The sequence below is a fragment of the Ranitomeya imitator genome, chromosome 10, assembly GCF_032444005.1.
Source record: "Ranitomeya imitator isolate aRanImi1 chromosome 10, aRanImi1.pri, whole genome shotgun sequence".
NCBI classification, from domain to species: domain Eukaryota; kingdom Metazoa; phylum Chordata; class Amphibia; order Anura; family Dendrobatidae; genus Ranitomeya; species Ranitomeya imitator.
Genome location: NC_091291.1, coordinates 126,340,328 through 126,365,808, shown reverse-complemented (window position 1 = coordinate 126,365,808; position 25,481 = coordinate 126,340,328). Strand labels below are relative to the sequence as shown.

Here is a 25,481-nt window from a genome sequence, read left to right as displayed (position 1 = left end):
TACTGTGGTGATTCCACTCATGCTATCTCTGATTGTCCTAAGCGCACTAAGCGGTCCGCTAGGTCTGCCGTCATTGGTACTGTACAGTCCAAATTCCTTCTGTCCATTACCTTGATATGCTCTTTGTCGTCGTTTTCTGTCATGGCGTTTGTGGATTCGGGCGCTGCCCTGAATCTGATGGATTTGGATTATGCTAAACGTTGTGGGTTTTTCTTGGAGCCTTTGCGGTGTCCTATTCCATTGAGAGGAATTGATGCTACACCTTTGGCCAAGAATAAACCTCAATACTGGGCCCAGCTGACCATGTGCATGGCTCCTGCACATCAGGAAGTTATTCGCTTTCTGGTGTTGCATAATCTGCATGATGTGGTCGTGTTGGGGTTGTCATGGCTACAAACCCATAATCCAGTATTGGATTGGAATTCCATGTCGGTATCCAGCTGGAGTTGTCAGGGGGTACATGGTGATGTTCCATTTTTGTCGATTTCGTCATCCACCCCTTCTGAGGTCCCAGAGTTCTTGTCTGATTATCAGGATGTATTTGAAGAGCCCAAGTCCGATGCTCTACCTCCGCATAGGGATTGTGATTGTGCTATCAATTTGATTCCTGGTAGTAAATTCCCTAAAGGTCGATTATTTAATTTATCCGTGCCCGAACACGCCGCTATGCGCAGTTATGTGAAGGAATCCCTGGAGAAGGGACATATTCGCCCATCGTCATCACCACTGGGAGCAGGGTTCTTCTTTGTAGCCAAGAAGGATGGTTCGCTGAGACCGTGTATTGATTACCGCCTTCTTAATAAGATCACTGTTAAATTTCAGTATCCCTTGCCATTGTTATCTGACTTGTTTGCTCGGATTAAGGGGGCTAGTTGGTTCACTAAGATAGATCTTCGTGGTGCGTATAATCTGGTGAGAATCAGGCAAGGAGATGAATGGAAAACTGCATTCAATACGCCCGAGGGTCATTTTGAGTATCTAGTGATGCCGTTCGGACTTGCCAATGCTCCATCTGTGTTTCAGTCTTTTATGCATGACATCTTCCGTGAGTATCTGGATAAATTCCTGATTGTTTACTTGGATGACATTTTGATCTTCTCAGATGATTGGGAGTCTCATGTGAAGCAGGTCAGAATGGTTTTTCAGGTCCTGCGTGCTAACTCTTTGTTTGTGAAGGGATCAAAGTGTCTCTTCGGTGTGCAGAAAGTTTCATTTTTGGGGTTCATCTTTACCCCTTCTACTATCGAGATGGATCCAGTTAAGGTCCAAGCCATCCAGGATTGGATTCAGCCGACATCTCTGAAAAGTCTGCAAAAGTTCCTGGGCTTTGCTAATTTTTATCGTCGCTTCATCTGTAATTTTTCTAGCATTGCCAAACCATTGACCGATTTGACCAAGAAAGGTGCTGATTTGGTTAATTGGTCTTCTGCTGCTGTGGAAGCTTTTCAGGAGTTGAAGCGTCGTTTTTATTCTGCCCCTGTGTTGTGTCAGCCAGATGTTTCTCTTCCGTTCCAGGTCGAGGTTGATGCTTCTGAGATTGGAGCAGGGGCGGTTTTGTCACAGAGAGGTTCTGATTGCTCAGTGATGAAACCATGTGCTTTCTTTTCCAGGAAGTTTTCGCCCGCTGAGCGTAATTATGATGTGGGCAATCGAGAGTTGCTGGCCATGAAGTGGGCATTCGAGGAGTGGCGTCATTGGCTTGAAGGAGCTAAGCATCGCGTGGTGGTATTGACTGATCATAAGAACTTGACTTATCTCGAGTCTGCCAAGCGCTTGAATCCTAGACAGGCCCGTTGGTCGTTATTTTTTGCCCGCTTCGACTTTGTGATTTCGTACCTTCCGGGCTCTAAAAATGTCAAGGCGGATGCTCTGTCTAGGAGTTTTGTGCCCGACTCTCCGGGTTTATCTGAGCCAGCGGGTATCCTCAAGGAAGGAGTCATTGTGTCTCCCATCTCCCCTGATTTGCGGCGGATGCTGCAAAAATTTCAGGCGAATAAACCTGATCGTTGTCCAGCAGAGAAACTGTTCGTCCCTGATAGGTGGACTAATAAACTTATCTCTGAACTTCATTGTTCGGTGTTGGCTGGTCATCCTGGAATCTTTGGTACCAGAGAGTTAGTGGCTAGATCCTTCTGGTGGCCATCTCTGTCACGGGATGTACGTACTTTTGTGCAGTCCTGTGGGATTTGTGCTAGGGCTAAGCCCTGCTGTTCTCGTGCCAGTGGGTTGCTTTTGCCCTTGCCGGTCCCAAAGAGGCCTTGGACACATACAGTGGGGCAAAAAAGTATTTAGTCAGTCAGCAATAGTGCAAGTTCCACCACTTAAAAAGATGAGAGGCGTCTGTAATTTACATCATAGGTAGACCTCAACTATGGGAGACAAACTGAGAAAAAAAAATCCAGAAAATCGCATTGTCTGTTTTTTTTAACAATTTATTTGCATATTATGGTGGAAAATAAGTATTTGGTCAGAAACAAACAATCAAGATTTCTGGCTCTCACAGACCAGTAACTTCTTCTTTAAGAGTCTCCTCTTTCCTCCACTCATTACCTGTAGTAATGGCACCTGTTTAAACTTGTTATCAGTATAAAAAGACACCTGTGCACACCCTCAAACAGTCTGACTCCAAACTCCACTATGGTGAAGACCAAAGAGCTGTCAAAGGACACCAGAAACAAAATTGTAGCCCTGCACCAGGCTGGGAAGGCTGAATCTGCAATAGCCAACCAGCTTGGAGTGAAGAAATCAACAGTGGGAGCAATAATTAGAAAATGGAAGACATACAAGACCACTGATAATCTCCCTCGATCTGGGGCTCCACGCAAAATCCCACCCCGTGGGGTCAGAATGATCACAAGAACGGTGAGCAAAAATCCCAGAACCACGCGGGGGGACCTAGTGAATGAACTGCAGAGAGCTGGGACCGATGTAACAAGGCCTACCATAAGTAACACACTACGCCACCATGGACTCAGATCCTGCAGTGCCAGACGTGTCCCACTGCTTAAGCCAGTACATGTCCGGACCCGTCTGAAGTTTGCTAGAGAGCATTTGGATGATGCAAAGGAGTTTTGGGAGAATGTCCTATGGTCTGATGAAACCAAACTGGAACTGTTTGGTAGAAACACAACTTGTCGTGTTTGGAGGAAAAAGAATACTGAGTTGCATCCATCAAACACCATACCTACTGTAAAGCATGGTGGTGGAAACATCATGCTTCGGGGCTGTTTCTCTGCAAAGGGGCCAGGACGACTGATCCGGGTACATGAAAGAATGAATGGGGCCATGTATCGTGAGATTTTGAGTGCAAACCTCCTTCCATCAGCAAGGGCATTGAAGATGAAACGTGGCTGGGTCTTTCAACATGACAATGATCCAAAGCACACCGCCAGGGCAACGAAGGAGTGGCTTCGTAAGAAGCATTTCAAGGTCCTGGAGTGGCCTAGCCAGTCTCCAGATCTCAACCCTATAGAAAACCTTTGGAGGGAGTTGAAAGTCCGTGTTGCCAAGCGAAAAGCCAAAAACATCACTGCTCTAGAGGAGATCTGCATGGAGGAATGGGCCAACATACCAACAACAGTGTGTGGCAACCTTGTGAAGACTTACAGAAAACGTTTGACCTCTGTCATTGCCAACAAAGGATATATTACAAAGTATTGAGATGAAATTTTGTTTCTGACCAAATACTTATTTTCCACCATAATATGCAAATAAAATGTTAAAAAAACAGACAATGTGATTTTCTGGATATTTTTTCTCAGTTTGTCTCCCATAGTTGAGGTCTACCTATGATGTAAATTACAGACGCCTCTCATCTTTTTAAGTGGTGGAACTTGCACTATTGCTGACTGACTAAATACTTTTTTGCCCCACTGTATTTCGATGGATTTCATTTCTGACCTTCCCGTTTCTCAAAAGATGTCAGTCATTTGGGTGGTCTGTGATCGCTTTTCTAAAATGGTCCATCTGGTGCCCTTGGCTAAATTGCCTTCCTCCTCTGATTTGGTACCTTTGTTCTTTCAGCATGTGGATCGGTTGCATGGCATTCCTGAGAATATTGTTTCTGACAGAGGTTCCCAGTTTGTTTCAAGGTTTTGGCGAGCCTTTTGTGGTAGGATGGGCATTGACCTATCCTTTTCCTCGGCTTTCCATCCTCAGACTAATGGCCAGACCGAACGAACTAATCAGACCTTGGAAACATATCTGAGATGTTTTGTTTCTGCAGACCAGGATGATTGGGTGTCCTTTTTGCCGTTGGCTGAGTTCGCCCTTAATAATCGGGCCAGCTCGGCTACCTTGGTTTCTCCATTTTTTTGCAATTCTGGGTTCCATCCTCGTTTCTCTTCAGGACAGGTTGAGTCTTCGAACTGTCCTGGTGTGGATTCTGTGGTGGATAGGTTGCAGCAGATCTGGACTCAGGTAGTGGACAATTTGATCTTGTCCCAGGAGAAAGCTCAACTTTTCGCTAATCGCAGACGCCGTGTGGGTCCCCGACTTCGTGTTGGGGATCTGGTTTGGTTATCTTCTCGTCATATTCCTATGAAGGTTTCCTCTCCTAAATTTAAACCTCGTTTTATTGGTCCGTATAGGATTTCTGAGGTTCTCAATCCTGTGTCTTTTCGTTTGACCCTCCCAGACTCCTTTTCCATACATAATGTATTCCATAGGTCGTTGTTGCGGAGATACGTGGCACCTATGGTTCCATCTGTTGAGCCTCCTGCCCCGGTTTTGGTGGAGGGGGAATTGGAGTATATTGTGGAGAAGATTTTGGATTCTCGTGTTTCTAGACGTTAACTCCAGTATCTGGTTAAATGGAAGGGTTATGCTCAGGAAGATAATTCCTGGGTTTTTGCCTCTGATGTTCATGCTTCCGATCTTGTTCGTGCCTTTCATGCGGCTCATCCTGGTCGGCCTGGGGGCTCTGGTGAGGGTTTGGTGACCCCTCCTCAAGGGGGGGGTACTGTTGTGAATTCTGTGGCTGAATTCACTCCTGTGGTCACAAGTGGTACTGCAGCTTCTGAGCTTCCTCCCTCAGGTGTTCTGGTGAGCTCGTTAACTGCTTCATTACTTAACTCCGCCTGATGCTGCTATCCTTGCTCCTTGTCTATGTTTCAGTGTTGGATCTGAGCTTCTCCTGATTGTTCCTGTGACCTGCTGCTCTGTATAGCTAAGTGCTTTTTGCTTTTTTGTTGCTTTTTTTCTGTCCAGCTTGTCTTTTGTTTTGCTGGAAGCTCTGAGACGCAAAGGGTGTACCGCCGTGCCGTTAGTTCGGCACGGTGGGTTTTTTTTGCCCCCTTTGCATGGTTTTGCTTTAGGGTTTTTTGTAGACTGCAAAGTTCGCTTTACTGTCCTCGCTCTGTCCTAGAATATCGGGCCCCACTTTGCTGAATCTATTTCATCCCTACGTTTTGTCTTTTCATCTTACTCACAGTCATTATATGTGGGGGGCTGCCTTTTCCTTTGGGGAATTTCTCTGGGGCAAGTCAGGCCTATTTTTCTATCTTCAGGCTAGCTAGTTTCTTAGGCTGTGCCGAGTTGCCTAGGTAGTTGTTAGGCGCAATCCACAGCCGCTTTTAGTTGTGTTTAGGATAGGATCAGGTGTGCAGTCTACAGAGTTTCCACGTCTCAGAGCTCGTTCTTGTATTTTTGGGTATTTGTCAGATCACTGTGTGCGCTCTGATCGCTAAGCACACTGTGTTTCTGGATTGCCTTCATAACATCTGTCATTAGCAAACATAACAGTGTCCATGTGCTCAAATACAATCTGGGGGAGTGTCCATGTACTCATGTAGAATTTGGGGGAGTGTCTATGTACTTAGATAAAATCTAGGGAAGAGTGCATGTACTCAAATAGAATCTTGGGGAGTATCCTTGTCCTTACATGAAATGTAGGGGAATGTCCATGTACTCATGTAGAATTTGAGGGAGTGTCCATGTGCTTAAATAACATCTAGGGTGGTGTCTACGTTCTCAAATGGAATTTGGGAGAGTGTCAATGTTCTCATGAGATTTGTGAGATTATCCATGTCCTCACATAGAATCTGGAGCAGTGTCCATGTACTCACATAGAATCTGGGGGAGTGTCCAGGCATTCATTTAGAATTTGAGGGAGTGTCCATGTATTTAAATAACATCTAGACCAGTGTGCATGTACTCAAATAGATTCAGGGAGGGTGTCCATGTACACATGTAGAATTTGGGGGAGTGTCCATGTACTTAAATAAAATCTAGGGGATTGTCCATCTACATCTGCAGCACGGTAGTGCAGTGGTTAGCACAGCAGCCTTGCAGCGCTGGAGTCCTGGTTTCAAACCCCACCAAGGACAACATCTGCAAAGAATTTGTATGTTCTCTCCGTGTTTGCGTGGGTTTCCTGCGGGTTCTCCGGTTTCCTCCCACATTCCAAAGACATACTGATAGGAAATTTAGATTGTGAGCCCCATCAGGGACAGTGATGATAATGTGTGCAACCTGTAAAGCGCTGCAGAATATGTTAGCGCTATATAAAAATAAAGATTATTATTATCTACTCATGTAGAATCTGGGGTAGTGTCCATGTGTCAAATAGAATCTAGGGGAGCGTGTGCAGCGCCCCAGAGTCCTGGTCATTGCAGTAATGTCGCTCTGCCGCTAAGGGGAGTGATGTTATGTCTGATTGCACTAAAGGAGTTCACTTGACCAGGTATCACAATCACACACTACACTTCACACTCCGGCCACCAGGGGGAGCAAAAGGCACTATGTGCTAGGCCACTCCTCACACTGGTAAAACTGGGGGTTGGATAGGAAGTTAGGTCAGAACGCAGCCTGGGAGAGCTCCAGGGAGGACCTGTCAGAACTGGGAATCTGGCAGGTACCTAGCAGAAAGGACAGATTGTTACGGGACCGCGCCTGCACTACCTTGCGGCGGTATCTCAAGGAAGGATACGAAGAGAAGGATATTGTGGAGAAGTGAGAAGTGGGATCATTGTACGAAGGAGATATAACCAGAAGGAGTCGTGCCCCGAGATTGGCAACATTCTTCTGAGGCGCGTAGCCAGTGGCCGGAGCACCGAGGAAGTAACAGACTTACTTACGCATTACTTCAAACAGCGGCAGGACAGTTAATTACAGGTTGGCTGTCTACCATACATCACCTAAGAAGACATAGGAGGCAATCGTGGGAGAGGGGCGTCTCTAGGGTCCCAGAATAACTCCAGGCCTACCTGTCATAAAGGTGCGTCCAAGCCATATAATCTGGGGGACGGAGAGAGAGAGAAGGAACAGATTTGACAGTTGTGAGGACTATTCCGTGGTGCTCAGCAGGAAAGGACTACAACACACAGGTGCTAGAAGGTAGACACTGATTCCCACCTGCAAAGGGAACTCTGGATGTGCCTTCGGACTGGCCGGTCTCAGCCAGCCCCGTTAGCCATGCTCTGGACTGCGGACCCCGAAGCTTTCAGTAAAGGTAAAGAGACTACAATCCTATGTCCTCGTTATTCCTCGCACCTTGCACCACGCACCATCACCTTTCATTGGACGCCCCTTAGCAGGGTCACGGACCGGGTCTAGCCACCGTGACAACTCCAGCACCGAGACAGAGAGGACCGGTACCGAGAACCTGTGGCCCTGTGTCTGGGGGCGCTCCACGTGCATGTACTCAAATCGAATCTGGGGAGTATTTATGCACTTAAATAAAGTCTAGTGGAGTGTCTATGTACTCATGTAGAATGTGAGGGAGTGTCCGTGCACTCATGTAGAATCTGGGGGAGTGTCCATGAACATAAATAACATCTAGGGTAGTGTCCATGTACTCAAATGGAATTTGAGAGAGTGTCAATGTAGTCATGTAGAATTTGTGAGATTGCCCATGTACTAAAATAGAATCTGTGTCCATATACTTAAAATCTGGAGGACTATCCATGCACTCTTACAGGATATGGGGGAGTGTCCATGTACCTAAAATCTGGGGAACTATCCATGCACTCTTATAGAATATGGCGTAGTGTTCATGAAGTTATATAGAATCTGGGGGAGTGTCCATGTACTCATGTAGAATCTGTGGGTGTGTCCATGTACTCATGTAGAATCTGGGGGGGTGTCCATGCACTCTTATAGGATCTGGAGTAGTGTTCATGTACTTAAATAAAATCTGGAATAGTGTTCATGTAGTCAAGTAGAATTTAAAAGAGTGTCAGTGTTCTTAAATAGAATCTGGGGGAGTGTCCATGTACTCATCTAGAATCGGGGGGAGTGTCCATGTACTCATATAGAATCTGAGGGAGTGTCCATGTACTCATGTAGAATCTGGGGGAGTGTCCGAGTACTCATATAGAATATGGGGAGTGTCCATGTACTCACATAGAATCAGGGGGAGTGTCCATGTGCTCATGTAGAATCTGGGGAAGTGTCCATGTACTCATATAGAACCTGGGGGAGTGTCCATGTACTCATGTGCAAATTGCCTCTTTTGAGAAAAAGAGGACTCAAACTCTATAGCGCCACCTGTTGGAAATAGCGATCCTACAAGTCACAATCAACCCTTTTAACGAGTCGTACAATATGACTTAGGATAAAAGCCAAATCAGTATCTCAACTCGCAGACACGGTGTTTCGGGCTTGCATATTATATTTCCCAGAGGAGCATTGCACGGCGAATAAGCCTCCTTACCTTGACAAGCCAGAGATGGTATGTCACTCTCCATAAGGAGAAACGATACCCCTTAGACCCCAGTCCAGAGCCTCTCACCTAGCCAAATTAGTTCTCATGCTTCGCACTGACGAGGGCCAACAGCCCGAAACACCGTGTCTGCGAATTGAGATACTGATTTGGCTTTTATCCTACGTCATATTGCACGACTCGTTAAAAGGGTTGATTGTGACTTGTAGGATCGCTACTTCCAACAGGTGGTGTTATAGAGTTTAAGTCCTCTTTTTCTCAGAAGAGGCAATTTGCATATTATATTTCCCAGAGGAGCATTGCACGGCGAATAAGCCTCCTTACCTTGACAAGCCAGAGATGGTATGTCACTCTCCATAAGGAGAAACTTTACCCCATGTACTCATGTAGAATCTGGGGGAGTGTCCATGTACTCTTATAGAATCTGGGGGAGTGTCCATGTACTCATGTAGAATCTGGGGGAGTGTCCATGTACTCATGTACAATCTGTGGGTGTGTCCATGTACTCTTATAGAATCTGGGGGAGTGTCCATGTACTCATGTAGAATCTGGGGGAGTGTCCATGTACTCTTATAGAATCTGGGGGAGTGTCCATGTACTCTTATAGAATCTGGGGGGGAGTGTCCATGTACTCATGTAGAGTGTTTGCACTGACATAGAATAAACATGCCCCTGATGTATGTCTAGTGTAATTTGCATGCGGCGTCAGGGCTTTATTTCTCAGCACTAGCACTTTACAGATATCACATTTTTTATTGTACGAGGAGAGAACTTGTACAGCCGTACAATGAGCTTCATCGGTAAACTGGTCCTGACCAATTACCTACTGATCTTCCAGTATCTGACACCTTTGTATTTTCTCTGCAGGAGATGTCGGAGTGCTTCATGGTACTGTTTCCTCTGCACTTGTTAATTCTTTCCATGGATCATCGGGAGAGGAGATTTATATATCAGGTAAGGAACGATAAATGCTTGTAATAAAATGCTTTTCCCTTTTAAGTCCCCATTATCTCAGCGAGGACGGGGCTCAGTAACCTGACACATTGAGCGTGCACACCTCTTCTCTTTTTAAGATGGGGTTAGAGCATGGTCCCTGGTTTCGAGACCCCCATTCTGGAGATCGCTGGTACCAGCACTTGGACTCCTGTGATTGGCAAGTTATCTCCTATCCTGTGGATCGGGGATAACGCGCTATCTTGGGAATTTTTCTGATCACAAACCATATTTTTTTCACATATAAACTTATAGAGTGATCGCAATACAAAAAAAAAAGTGCAACTCCAAAAAAATTTAAAGGACACCTGTCATTTCACACAAAATCTGTTAAAAAAAGCCCTAATCCTCCACGTCAAGTTAAAACTGTATTTGCTGAACATATCAGTCTAACATATCCTGATTCCCATGTTCTGTAACTTGACATCCAGTATTGTTGAATGGGTGGTTCCTCGCTATCAGCATTCTGCCAGCACTATAGGAGCTGGGACTGTTCTCATCTCCCAGCATGAATTGTACAGTCATAATTTACATTCTGCTGTAATAATTGAAGTAGTCACTTAAGCAATAAATACATTTCTTGAACATTTCCTGACCGTCCGACTTTATTTGATTTTCAGGGACTACTCCCTCTATCGGGAATGCGTGTAGTCTGTGAACCGTCCAAAACTGGCTATAACTTTGAAGTCAGCGGTAAGTAATTTAACCATTTTTTTCAGTTCACTGCCTTATCTGTATACAATGGCCAAGGCATAATGTCATGGTGGCACCTAGAGCCCACGAGCTGCCACCTATGCCCTTGTCCACATAAAGAGGGTCCTCTCCCACAAAAATATGGAAGGTGATGATGGAACGGAATAAATACGTTTACCGGAAAATGTCCTTTACGGCCAGATTCACAGATCCGCAATAATATGCCAAAAAATACTGATGTGTGAATACGGCCTAACACTTTTGTATCTTCCATTAATCTCTGTTGAGGTCCGATGATTGAGCCGCGCCAAGTGTCCTGTCTGAGCTCAAGGGAGAAGAGTCTTTGGATTTCAGCTTTGCAAAAGCACATACAAGAAGCGAACAGCCATCACTCTCCAGTTTCTCCAGCAATCAGCGTTTTATCATATCTGGTGAGTTCACAATGAGTAAAAATAAGGGGCCTATATAATTACAGCATTAGGGGTATTCCCATCTCCAAGATCCTATCCCAATATGTAGTAGGTGTAATAATAATAATATTAGCAAATATCTCCAGTTAGAAATATAGTACAGTTCTTCTGATTCGCTATGTCTTTTTCCTCATGTGCAGGCATTGCAGAACCTTAGGTATCCATGGTCACGACCTCTAGCAACTAGCTGTCACTATATCAGTGGCCGTAAGCATGGATACATGAGGTCCTGCAATGCCTGCACATGAGAAAAGAGACATGGCGAAAATCAGAAGAACTATGCTACATTTCTAATTGGAGATATTTGCTAATATTTCTATTATTACACCTACTACACATACACAGATGCCTAAAAGTTTACCGGCTCTCAGAGAAATTCTGTGTAGTGCTGGGAAAGCTATACCCCTTAGCCAATCCTACATAAAGCACTCTAAGAAAAGGTAATAGAAATGCGTATCGTGGGACCCCATCAAAGTACCGCTCCGGCCACAGGACCTGGGAAAACATCGCCCACATGGGTCATTTGAGGGCGACTCTGGTCATGTGATCGGGCGTCGTTTCCCAGGTCCTGTGGCCCGTCTGGATTAGCGGGGCAACGTGCATCATCTTGGATGTGGACAGGTGGCTACTCATGGCAGATCCCATTGGTGAATCCGGTCAGGGTGGAAGATGGGGTCATGACCATTCGTAGAGGTGCATAAAAGCGGCGTGTATTCAAGTATAGGACCTTACTCTGATAAATTAAAGATCTGGTGTGTGGACGGTGACTGGTATACTGCTAGTTTAGATAGTTGTGTGTGTGAGAGTGACAGCACCCCCGGAAGAAGGCTAATCGGCGAAACGTACGTCGGGCTGTCTGGTGTGCGCCGCGACCTTACTACAGGTTGCATTTCTATTACCTTTCCTTAGAGTGCTCTATGTAGGATTGGTTAAGGGGTATAGATTTCCCAGTACTACCCAGGATTTCTCTGTGAGCCAGTAACCCTTTATCTGTGTATATACTGTATATACTATCTATATATATAATTGTCTAAGGGTTTTTCCGTCTGTCTGTCTTTCTGTCTGTCTGTCTGTCCTGGAAATCCCACGTCTCTGATTGGTCGAGGCCGCCAGGCCTCGACCAATCAGAGACGGGCACAGGATCGACGTAGAAATCCCGCGTCTCTGATTGGTCGAGGCCGCCAGGCCTCGACCAATCAGCGACGGGCACAGCGGCGATGATGTCATAAAGGACGTAGAAATCCCATGTTTCTGATTCAGCGACGGGCACAGTATCGACGTAGATGTCATAATGGTTGCCATGGCGACGATGATGTCATAAAGGACGTAGATATCCCGCGTCTGATTGGTCGAGGCTGCCAGGCCTCGACCAATCAGCAACGGGCACAGCGACGATGATGTCATAAAGGACGTAGAAATCCCACGTTTCTGTTTCAGCGTCGGGCACAGTATCGACGTAGATGTCATAATGGTTGCCATGGCGACGATGATGTCATAAAGGTTGCCTCGATTAATCAGCGACAGGCACAGTCTGCCTCGAATTCTGGAATCATCATTGTCCATATACTACGGGGACATGCATATTCTAGAATACCCGATGGTTAGAATCGGGCCACAATCTAGTGTATATATATATATATATATATATATATATATATATATATAGCGCTATATAAATAAAATTATATATATATATATATATATCTATATCGGTCTTAGCTTTTATGTATGTGATTAAGCCCTTTGCCTGCACCTGCATATAGTTACCACTTTGGTACATACAGTACATGGGACTGTGGCGCCACCTTGTGGTTTCCCACTTTTTAACCTTTCAATATTGTACGTTTTTGTATTTTGATATATTAATAAAATCTTTGGTCATCATCATGCAGTACATTTTTTTTCCTGTATATGATTACACCTTGGTATGTACTGAACCAGTTATAAATGTTCATGTAGAAATGTGTTCCGGCATAATATTAGGGCTTAGTATTACTCATGATCAATGATGTTGTGCTTATGGACCTTCTCATGTACTATCAGCAAATTCCTATAGACATCAATGGGAAATGTATAATAACCTGGACGTGACTAAGTCTATGAGACAAGAGAGATCCCTTGGGGGAACTGGGGATTTCATTTGCATGCAGCACTCCTACAGGCCAAATTTGGAATTACACAAAACCGCTAGTCATCCTGGCTAATAGATCATTAACAGTGGATCGCCAAGTATTAACCTTAGGATTACAAGGTCATTTGGAAATATATTTTCCAAGCCAGACAAACTTTTAATATCTGATGTAAGAATTCTATTTATCATATAGTTACACAATTATGAACATTTTTTTTTTGATCCTTCTATAAGATTCCCTGCGACCAGTTATGGCAGAAGAGAGAATTGATCAAGCATTTGACGTCATGCCCCATCCAGAAATGGGAAGGGAAAGCCATCCACCACATGGGACCGGTGATTTTCCTATCCACGGTGCACGCGGCGCACACGATAGATGGAGTAGGTACAACTTTACACACTAGATCCGTAATTAACCCCCTGAAGAAGCCTTTTATAACTGCGAAACCTCTTGAGAAGATCGTACAGCAGAGTGATTTAAATAAATGATTAAAGTATTGGTTTGAAAAAAAAAAATAAAATAATAGCGTATAATATCAGAAAAAGGAGCCAATGATAAAAGTGTCAGCACCAGGGCACAGATCTGTTACTGGCTTTACAGCCATGGCGATTTCTACATCGCAAAATCTCCCTACACAGATTTGGCTTGAGAAAGGCATCTTGTTGCCGAAACGTCACGACTGAAGTATATCGGTGCATGCCAACCTTTCTGCTTTCTCCTTTGTATTTGGTGGATGTTTTCCCTCTTTGTTTCATTTTGAACACTGAACAATAAATTGTTACTAATAATTGATAACATATCCCCAGGACTTTGAAGATCGCATCCTGGCGCTGTTCCCTGAAGACTTAGTGTTCCTCTCTGTTGATCTCCATAAAACATCAGTGACACATCAGGTAATGTCTTGTCTTCTGCTCTCCTGCGTCCTCCATTATATACTATATACCTTCACTCTGTTTATTGTTGTTTTGTACTGTTCAGCTAATAGAGAATCCACATGAAAACTATTTTATGTTAAACATTTAAAAAAAAAATGTTTAGACTTGTTTCTTTTTCTTATTTTTCAAATTACTATCTAGGTTAAAAATAATCTCGAAATCATGCAGTTTTCACTATGGTGATTATGCCAAATAATCTGCTGAAACTAAAACCATTTCTATATACTGTTGGTAACACGGAATCCACAATTCACAATAGGTGATGTCACAGCTCACCTCCTCCTCCTGTACAATGACTGATAACACCTCTATATACAGTAGATAACACAGGATCCACCATTCACAATAGGTGATGTCACAGCTCACCTCCTCCTCCTGTACAATGACTGATAACACCTCTATATACAGTAGATAACACAGGATCCACCATTCACAATAGGTGATGTCACAGCTCACCTCCTCCTCCTGTACAATGACTGATAACACCTCTATATACAGTAGATAACACAGGATCCACCATTCACAATAGGTGATGTCACAGCTCACCTCCTCCTCCTGTACAATGACTGATAACACCTCTATATACAGTAGATAACACAGGATCCACCATTCACAATAGGTGATGTCACAGCTCACCTCCTCCTCCTGTACAATGACTGATAACACCTCTATATACAGTAGATATCACAGGATCCACCATTCACAATAGGTGATGTCACAGCTCACCTCCTCCTCCTGTACAATGACTGATATCACCTCTATATACAGTAGATAACACAAGATCCACCATTCACAATAGGTGATGTCACAGCTCACCTCCTCCTCCTGTACAATGACTGATAACACCTCTATATACAGTAGATATCACAGGATCCACCATTCACAATAGGTGATGTCACAGCTCACCTCCTCCTCCTGTACAATGACTGATATCACCTCTATATACAGTAGATAACACAGGATCCACCATTCACAATAGGTGATGTCACAGCTCACCACCTCCTCCTGTACAATGATTGATAACACCTCTATATACAGTAGATAACACAGGATCCACCTTTCACAATAGGTGATGTCACAGCTCACCACCTCCTCCTGTACAATGAATGATAACACCTCTATATACAGTAGATAACACAGGATCCACCATTCACAATAGGTGATGTCACAGCTCACCTCCTCCTGTATAATGACTGATAACATCTCTATATACAGTAGATAACACAGGATCCACCATTCACAATAGGTGATGTCACAGCTCACCTCCCCCTCCTGTACAATGACTGATAACACCTCAATATACAGTAGATATCACAGGATCCACCATTCACAATAGGTGATGTCACAGCTCACCTCCTCCTCCTGTACAATGACTAATAACACCTCTATATACAGTAGATAACACAGGATCCACCATTCACAATAGGTGATGTCACAGCTCACCTCCTCTTCCTGTACAATGACTGATAACACCTCTATATAGAGTAGATAACAAAGGATCCATCTTTCACAATAGGCGATGTCACAGCTCACCTCCTCCTCCTGTACAATGACTGATAACACCTCTATATACAGTAGATAACACAGGATCCACCATTCACAATAGGTGATGTCACAGCTCACCTCCTCTTCCTGTACAATGACTGATAACACCTTTATATACAGTAGATGTCACAGGATCCACCATTCACAATAGGTGATGTCACAGCTCACCTCCTCCTCCTGTACAATGACTGATAACACCTCTATATACAGTAGGTCACAGGATCCACCATTCACAATAGGTGATGTCACAGCTCACCTCCTCCTCCTGTACAATGACTGATAACACCTCTATATACAGTAGATAACACAGGATCCACCATCCACAATAGGTGATGTCACAGCTCACCTCCTCCTCCTGTACAATAACGGATAACACCTCTATATACAGTAGATAACACAGGATCCACCATTCACAATAGGAGATGTCACAGCTCACCTCCTCCTCCTGTACAATGACTGATAACACCTCTATATACAGTAGATAACACAGGATCCACCATTCACAATAGGTGATGTCACAGCTCACCTCCTCCTCCTGTACAATGACTGATAACACCTCTATATACAGTAGATAACACAGGATCATCATTCACAATAGGTGATGTCACAGCTCACCTCCCCCTCCTGTACAATGACTGATAACACCTCTATATACAGTAGATAACACAGGATCCACCATTCACAGTAGGTGATGACACAGCTCACCTCCTCCTCCTACACAATGACTGATAACACCTCTCTATACAGTAGATAACACAGGATCCACCATTCATAGTAGGTGATGTCACAGCTCACCTCCTCCTCCTGTGCAATGACTGATAACATCTCTATATACAGTAGATAACACAGGATCCACCATCCACAATAGGTGATGTCACAGCTCGCCTCCTCCTCCTGTACAATGACTGATAACACCTCTATATACAGTAGATAACACAGGATCCACCATTCACAGTAGGTGATGTCACAGCTCACCTCCTCCTCCTCCTCCTGTACTTTGACTGATAACACCTCTATATACAGTAGATAACACAGGATCCACCATTCACAGTAGGTGATGTCACAGCTCACCTGTTCCTCCTCCTGTACAATGACTGATAACACCTCTATATACAGTAGATAACACAGGATCCACCATCCACAATAGGTGATGTCACAGCTCACCTCCTCCTCCTGTACAATGACTGATAACACCTCTATATACAGTAGATAACACAGGATCCACCCTTCACAATAGGTGATGTCACAGCTCACCTCCTCCTCCTGTACAATGACTGATAACACCTCTATATACAGTAGATAACACAGGATCCACCATCCACAATAGGTGATGTCACAGCTCACCTCCTCCTCCTGTACAATGACTGATAACACCTCTACATACAGTAGATAACACAGGATCCACCATTCACAATAGGTGATGTCACAGCTCACCTCCCCCTCCTGTACAGTGACTGATAACACCTCTATATACAGTAGATAACACAGGATCCACCATCCACAATAGGTGATGTCACAGCTCACCTCCTCCTCCTGTACAATGACTGATAACACCTGTATATACAGTAGATAACACAGTATCCACCATCCACAATAGGTGATGTCACAGCTCACCTCCTCCTCCTGTACAATGACTGATAACACCTCTATATACAGTAGATAACACAGGATCCACCATCCACAATAGGTGATGTCACAGCTCACCTCCTCCTCCTGTACAATGACTGATAACACCTATATATACAGTAGATAACACAGGATCCACCATCCACAATAGGTGATGTCACAGCTCACCTCCTCCTCCTGTACAATGACTGATAACACCTCTACATACAGTAGATAAAACAGGATCCACCATTCACAATAGGTGATGTCACAGCTCACCTCCCCCTCCTGTACAGTGACTGATAACACCTCTATATACAGTAGATAACACAGTATCCACCATCCACAATAGGTGATGTCACAGCTCACCTCCTCCTCCTGTACAATGACTGATAACACCTGTATATACAGTAGATAACACAGTATCCACCATCCACAATAGGTGATGTCACAGCTCACCTCCTCCTCCTGTACAATGACTGATAACACCTCTATATACAGTAGATAACACAGGATCCACCATCCACAATAGGTGATGTCACAGCTCACCTCCTCCTCCTGTACAATGACTGATAACACCTATATATACAGTAGATAACACAGGATCCACCATCCACAATAGGTGATGTCACAGCTCACCTCCTCCTCCTGTACAATGACTGATAACACCTCTACATACAGTAGATAAAACAGGATCCACCATTCACAATAGGTGATGTCACAGCTCACCTCCCCCTCCTGTACAGTGACTGATAACACCTCTATATACAGTAGATAACACAGGATCCACCATTCACAATAGGTGATGTCACAGCTCACCTCCCCCTCCTGTACAGTGACTGATAACACCTCTATATACAGTAGATAACACAGGATCCACCATTCACAATAGGTGATGTCACAGCTCACCTGCACACCCTTCTAGCCCAACAACCTTTTCACAGGATATTTCCCCAACATTTTCCCATAAAAAACAATGTACATTTTCAGACTATTGTTTTTTATGGTCCATATGGCTGCTGGAGAACAAATCTCGACATGCTACAATTATAAACAAAAAATATATACTGTATGTATACATAGATACAGTGGCATGTAAAATTTTGGGCACCCCGATCAAAATTACTGTTGTTGTGAGCGGGAAGCAAAAATAAAGTGAAGAAAAAAGTTGCGGAAAAAAACTATATATACACAGTACAGACCAAAAGTTTGGACACACCTTCTAATTTAAAGATTTTTCTGTATTTTCATGACTACCACTTGAAGCTCCTCAAGAGAATGCCAAGAGTGCACAAAGCAGTCATCAAAGCAAAAGGTGGCTACTTTGAAGAACCTAGAATATAAGACATAATTTCAGTTGTTTCACACTTTTTTGTTAAGTATATAATTCCACATGTGTTAATTCATAGTTTTGATGCCTTCAGTGTGAATGTTCATAGTCATGAAAATACAGAAAAATCTTTAAATGAGAAGGTGTGTCCAAACTTTTGGTCTGTACAATATATATATAAAAAATCATCTTCTACATTTTAAAAATTACAAGAAGTTGCCTGGCACTTTGAAAATGAAAATGGTGGAGGCCCACAAAGCAGGAGAAGGCTGTAAGAAGATGGCCAATATACAGAGGAGATGTGTCATCTGTAACTTTAGGCCTTGTAAATGTTATTTCAGCAATAAAATATAACTATAATTCAATGATATAGTCGCATTTATTGGATCCAGTTGAAATATTGTATAGGAGTCGAACAGAAATATTCTTAACGGGAGCATAATGTAGGGGAAAAGATGCTGATTCCAGAGATATATCACTTACTGAGCTGCTTGCTGTAGTTCTGATACAATCCCTGTTTTATCTGCTGCAGATCTAGCAGTTCTCTAAGTGCTGAGCTGTGAATAGCCCCGCCCACACCACTGATTGGTAGCTTTCTGTACATGGGCAGAAGGCTGCCAATCAGTAGTGAAGGTGGAGTTATTCAGAGCTCATGAATATGCCTACCTGGCCGTAGGTTTACTAATCCTCTAGTGATAATATCTTGCTGATAAAACACTGATTTTATCAAAACTTCACTAAGCAACCCAGTAAGTGACACATCGCTGGAATCGAGATCTTTTTCGCTACATTATACTGCTTTCAGATTAGGTGGTAAAAATCTGGTGACAGATTCCTTTTAATGGGCATTTGAACCCTAGAAATGGACTTTGGGGCCCATCCATGACTACTTGGCGGTGTGACCCATTACAGAACTCTAAAGATAGAAGACGAGGGTAAGAAGTTGGAGATGGGGAGACTGAAGGGTCTCTTCTGGTATCACTTCAATGGAGTGCCTTCTCTTTGGGACTCATCATCTTCTGAATTCGTCCTTGCCTATCCCTAGAGTACCCGGTACTGGCCGCCATTGTCTGGATCATGAAGGACTTTTCATGGGTAAATGGTGAGATGACGTCTCCTTCTGTCACAGGGTACTCTGCCACTGAACGCCATTCACATTGAGGAAAGCCTAGTTTGGGACGGGCGGCTGGAGTTCCTGATTGCGGGTAAGCCGACGGGGACTTTCATGAGAAATATCCATGATGGCACCATGAAGGAGAGTAAACTACGAGGATTATAGAAAGCTATCATTACAAATAGTCACAAGGAGTGTTACTTTATGGGGTGTGGGGTCTTCACCTAGCAGTGGTCCTCCATGTCATCGTTACAAAAAAAAACCGGTTTCAGATACTTATGCGTTGTCCCAACGAGACAGGCCTCAGATTAATATATCTATTTATTTAGGTCATCGTCAATAAACTCTTGAATCCATTGGGGGTAGATGTGAACAAACAAGCACATTTCCTAATATAGACCAATGCAATATTTTTGGCAAATGCAATCATTTTTATTCCTTTTTTTCGATGATTTTGATGTAGCTGTATAATGGACATTGTTGGACATGTTGAGTTTTTTTTTTTACAAGCACCATTTTGGACTAAATTGTATAATTTGGAAGGGATGGGATGGAACCTCCCCCCCCCCGGTAATTTCACCATTGTTGTTTGGGGGTTTAGTTTTTTTGAAGCAATTCCTGAATAAATCATTTGGCGACTATATTCATTACGAATACATTGATAGCAACTTTTTTTATTTTTTTGTTATTTTATTTCTACTTTTTTTTTTTTTTATTCCCAGAATATTCTTAGATTCTTCTATAACATATTTGGAAACTTCTGAGTTATATAGATTTGCATTGTATCTTGCAGCTTCTTAGAGGTGGTGCCTAACAGACTTATGTGCACGGTGGCACTGGAGTATATGTCCATATTCAAACAAGTTGTACATTTTATTGTATCATGGTTCACAAAACATTAATATATACAAATTGAAATCATACAAAACAGAAGGTAACGAGCTAATTCAGCAAGGGAAACGAAGGTAGGACAGACCAAAAACAGTGTGAGTCACTCTTGATGCCGTAACCAAATAACAAAGTGCATAGTGCATATATGGGCAGACAAAAACACGGGATATATTAGTCCGTATGAAAAATCACTTGGCCCTATACAAAGGCTCAAAAAACTAAAGTAAACCAATCATTCCCACCCCGAGTTCTTACCCATAACATGGCATCAAGGAGGATCCACACCGTAGCCCCAACGCACGTTTCGCGTCGGTCCCCTGACGAAGCCGACGCGAAACGCGCGTTGGGGCTACGGTGTGTCTTTTTATGATATGGATCTAGGTTGTGGGAGTGTCTTATTTATACTTCTTTGATAATTTCTCTCTTTGAGGCTCTCCCACTGGGTTGTGAGCATGGTTGAGAAATTTAGATGTTTATTTTCCATTTTGGGCTTTTGTTATTATGTGCATGGCGTTCCTAGTTGGCCATGTTTGGTCCCCTGGATCTTCTGTCACCCCATAGACCCCTCACTTTCATATGGCAGATGCACTGATAGGCTGACAGCGGGTGAATCCTCCCCCTTTCTAACCACTTAGGGGCTCTGGTCTCAGCCATTGCAATGGGGTGTTACAGATGACACCTGCTGCATATGGTCAGGACACAACTCTTGAGCCCACACTACACTCTTACCATATTGGTGTCCTAGCTGTTTTCGTTCTGACCCAATGTCAGATGACAGATCACCAGTGAGGCCAAATTGTGGAATCTTGGTCCTATATTAGGGATCTGCTTTAACCTCTTTATCGCCTTCAGCCATTATAGTATGGCATGATGCATGAACTACCTGCTCACCAGGATATACTATAATGGATGAAGGCGATAAAGAGGTTAAAGCAGATCCCTAATATAGGATTTGGGGCTTTATAAGTAGGAAATAAATATAGCTCTACCGTAAGAAAATTGCCCATCGGCCACAGTCAAAATGTTGGCACCATCTTTCTTCCGCCAGTTCTAAAAACTACTTGTTGGAAACTTCATTTTGTACAGGGTGGGCCATTTATATGGATACACCTGGGTGGGCCATGTATATGGATACACCTAAATCAAATGGGAATGGTTGGTGATATCAACTTCCTGTTTAAGGCATATTAGTATATGGGTTCTAAGCCATTTCATGATGAGTGGTGACCATGGCGGCCATTTTGAAGTCAGCCATTTTTGAATGCAACTTTATAAATGGCGCACCCAGGTGTATCCATATACATGGCCCACCCTGTAGACAAGACCGTGGTTACACAATACGGACGAACCATTTATTAAAAAAAGATTCATAGTAACAGCAAAAAAGTCTAAAGATGTGAAATACATTTTTTTAGGTGATCTTATGGAACCCATATTAATTTCCTGTATTACTCCTGAAGATTACACCCAATGGATTTTCCATTTACAGAAGGTACTTATTGAACTTTTCTCAATACATTTGATAATTTCCTAAAGTTAGTTACTCTCGTATGACAACTCACTGGGTTTTAATGAGAATTAACAGAGTTTCGGGACACAAAGACAGTATCGGGGCTCCAGGAGTTCTACGTCCCACATTCACTTTACTATTTATGTAGAATGTACATTTTATCAGCTGTAATCACAATTTTAATCTTAAATGTTTTAATATATTGTGGCAACACTAAATTAACCACTGTTGTCTCGCAGCCTCGTCATATCCATTGCCGTGTCGCCCTGCACCCACTTCCTTCTGTGCCACCTAAATATAGAAGATAAGGAAAGATTCGAGGACATCCAGTCATCACGAACCGATTTTTGCCCTTAAATGTCAGCGCGTTGCTAAGACTACAGGATGAGGAACCCATAACTTTCCCGTCATCCACGAGCCATCTGGATACTGAACGATTTGGTGGAGCGTTGTCTATTTTTAATTGATCAAGAATCCTGAGTAAAACATAAGCAAAAAGGACAAGTCAAAAAAGGCAAGACACAATGAGGCATGAAAGCATATTTGTAGCAAAAATACCCAAAGAAGTCTTTGGAACATATGAGCCGAGACTGCATTTGTGTTCTTCACCAAACATGACTTAGGTTTCTGAAGAACAAGTAATAGAAATGTGCTTATATGAGACATTTTGACTCACTAGATGGAGATCATATTGTAAAAAATTCAATTCTTAAGGTCCCCATATATAAACAGTAAAGAGAAGTCATCCAAACCTGCCAATTTTTTCTGAACCGAATGACTATCTCATATGTATCGAGACCTCATGACTCTACTCCAGGTGATGATTTGAAAGAAGAATCGAACATAATGAAATTTGACATCAGATCTTTTTGTTACCCCTAGAGAAGAGGTGCTGCCACCGATGTCTGGCAGCAACTTCTTCACCTCTGTCCTGTTGGGAACATATAGACACTCAGCCAAACTAAACTGGAAAAGTCTGGAGGAATAGCTGTTGGTTGGATGAGAGTGTTCAGAAGTGTATAGGAACATTTACTTGTCTTCTCAAAATCATTATGAAGGCATGAGATCAATTTCATAGGTCCTATACCTCAAGGGTTTTTAACGAAATATTAGTCCAAAGTCATTACTAAAGCTTGAGGATGTATGTTATATGTCCGGAGTCATTACAAAGGTTAGAGGTGTATTCTATAGCTGCACAGTCATTATAAAGGCTTGAAGGTCCACGCTATTGGTCCAGAGTAATTTCAAAGGATGAAGGCACATGCTATAGCTCCATAGTCATTATGAAGGCTTGAAGGTGTATTCTATAAGTCCGGGGGAATTACAAGGACTTGAAGGTGTAATCTATAGCTCGATAGTAATTATGAAGGCTTGAAGGTGTATGCTATAGGTACAGAGTCATCAACAAGGCTTGAAGGTGCATGCCATAGGTCCAGAGTCATTACGAAGGCTTGGAGGAGTATGCTATAGGCCCAGAGTCATTATGAAGGCTTGAATGTGTATGCTATAGTTAAAGAGCCATTACCAAGGCTTGAAGGTGCATGATATAGGTCCAGAGTCATTACAAAGGCTTGAAGGTGCATGCCATAGGTCCAGAGTCATTATGAAGGCTTGGAGGAGTATGCTATAGGCCCAGAGTCATTACAAAGGCTTGAAGGTGTGTGCAATGGGTTCAGAGTCATTATGAAGGCTTGAAGGTGTTCACTAAAGATCCAACGTCATTACCAAGGCTTGAAGGTGTATGCTATAGGTACAGAGTCATCAACAAGGCTTGAAGGTGCATGCCATAGGTCCAGAGTCATTATGAAGGCTTGGAGGAGTATGCTATAGGCCCAGAGTCATTACAAAGGCTTGAAGGTGTGTGCAATGGGTTCAGAGTCATTATGAAGGCTTGAAGGTGTTCACTAAAGATCCAACGTCATTACCAAGGCTTGAAGGTGTATGCTATAGGTACAGAGTCATCAACAAGGCTTGAAGGTGCATGCCATAGGTCCAGAGTCATTATGAAGGCTTGGAGGAGTATGCTATAGGCCCAGAGTCATTATGAAGGCTTGAATGTGTATGCTATAGTTAAAGACCCATTACCAAGGCTTGAAGGTGCATGATATAGGCCCAGAGTCATTACAAAGGCTTGAAGGTGTGTGCAATGGGTTCAGAGTCATTGTGAAGGCTTGAAGGTGTACACTAAAGATCCAACGTCATTACCAAGGCTTGAAGGTGTATGGTATAGGTCCAGAGCCATTACGAAAGCTTGAAGGTATTTGCCATAGAAAAAAAGTAATTTTCTCAGAATGTAATCAGTGCAGTTTACTGTATTTTCCACATGTCCAACCAATAAGATAATTTGGTCTTGAATGTCATCTCCATCTTCTCAGTTGGAATGTAGATCACATTCATACTTATCTAGCTAATGCTTTTTTGCATTGCATGGGAGATACATATTGATTTCAAAACAAACATTTTTAATGTGCATGAGTTATTGAGCAATTCCCAGCCTACACGTCTTACATTACTAGGGTGATATCTGGAGAGGAGATACATGATTAAATAAGGAATTTGCCCATATACATGCCAAGAACCAAGCCATCACAGTGGCCAGATTACCATCTCAGATCATCCAGTGACGATTTTTTATGGACCAGATTGAATTTTAATATTTTTCCAAAGTAAATGATTAAGCTAAAGCATGAAATAAAAAGACTCAGGGAATAAAATAATAGCTTTCTGTATGATCAATAGAGTCATAGATCTTACTTACCACAATATATGTTCTCTGTCATAGTGAGCAACAATATTACGTCAGCTTTTATTTTTTGGCATTGGTCAAATCCAAGTTTAGTAGCTACTGGATTGTATGACCGCCAATGTTCAAGCTCGTTAAGGTCAAGAATGCAAAGGTTTCAGGTGTTAGGTTACATATCTATGGTCAACATCAGCCATCTTGTAGAACAGTGAAAATGTTTTTTGTTGTTTCTTGTTCGTTTTATAAAAATATTTATTTACTGACTTTTTGTTTTTTTTGCAACTTTGTTTATAATAACTAGTTTTCACTGTTTTCTGTAGCCATTATTTTACTCTTCGTGTTTGATAAAATGTATATTTTTCTCATGTTTGCTACTCATTGGAAACTATGAAGTGCTAGAATTTACTCTGTAAAGTTAAATATTTTAATTCAGTGAGTCCTATGAATGGACTACGTATGGCCAACGATAGAGTCTGAGGAGGAGCTGTAAGTAGTGATGACCTAATCGATAAGTATGACCCTGATCCAGTGACCACGTGAGTGGTCTGCTTCTGCTGGCAAACTTGAAGCCCCTTCTGATTAGTAAATAAACGAGGAGATGGAGCTCACCATGCCGGATCCACACAATAGCAGGGAAATCTTGAACTGATGGGTGCCGGCACAAGCACAGCAAAAATTAGGAGCAAGTGAAGAAATTCAGCACTTCCACTTGGTAATGTAAAACTCAGTAGTCCTTTATTTGCAATCAAATTAAAAACAAGGATTGGTGGGAAGTTTGAAATACTGACGCATTCATTGAGCTTTAAATGTCCTTAGACATGTCATGAACTATTGAGCTTTTACTCAACTACCGAATTC

General features: G+C 42.9%; 1 protein-coding gene across 4 annotated transcripts in view; it reads left to right on the top strand.

Annotated features, from left to right (window-relative positions):
- Nucleotides 1-24,988, top strand: part of LOC138651742 (rho guanine nucleotide exchange factor 7-like) — a 48,388-nt gene extending 23,400 nt beyond the window's left edge. Inside the window, exons 5-12 of one of the 4 annotated variants that reach the window (XM_069742193.1) lie at nt 9,530-9,616; nt 10,276-10,348; nt 10,637-10,779; nt 13,184-13,330; nt 13,757-13,843; nt 19,495-19,570; nt 21,786-21,862; nt 22,120-24,886. In XM_069742193.1, coding sequence (XP_069598294.1) covers nt 9,530-9,616; nt 10,276-10,348; nt 10,637-10,779; nt 13,184-13,330; nt 13,757-13,843; nt 19,495-19,570; nt 21,786-21,862; nt 22,120-22,188 — 759 coding nt within the window. In that variant the 3' untranslated portion in view covers nt 22,189-24,886. Of the gene's footprint in view, nt 1-9,529; nt 9,617-10,275; nt 10,349-10,636; nt 10,780-13,183; nt 13,331-13,756; nt 13,844-19,225; nt 19,571-21,785; nt 21,863-22,119 lie in introns of those variants that run through there. The other 3 variants (XR_011315525.1, XM_069742195.1, XM_069742194.1) reach the window with 3 other exon arrangements.
- The last annotated feature ends 493 nt before the right edge of the window (nt 24,989-25,481 follow it).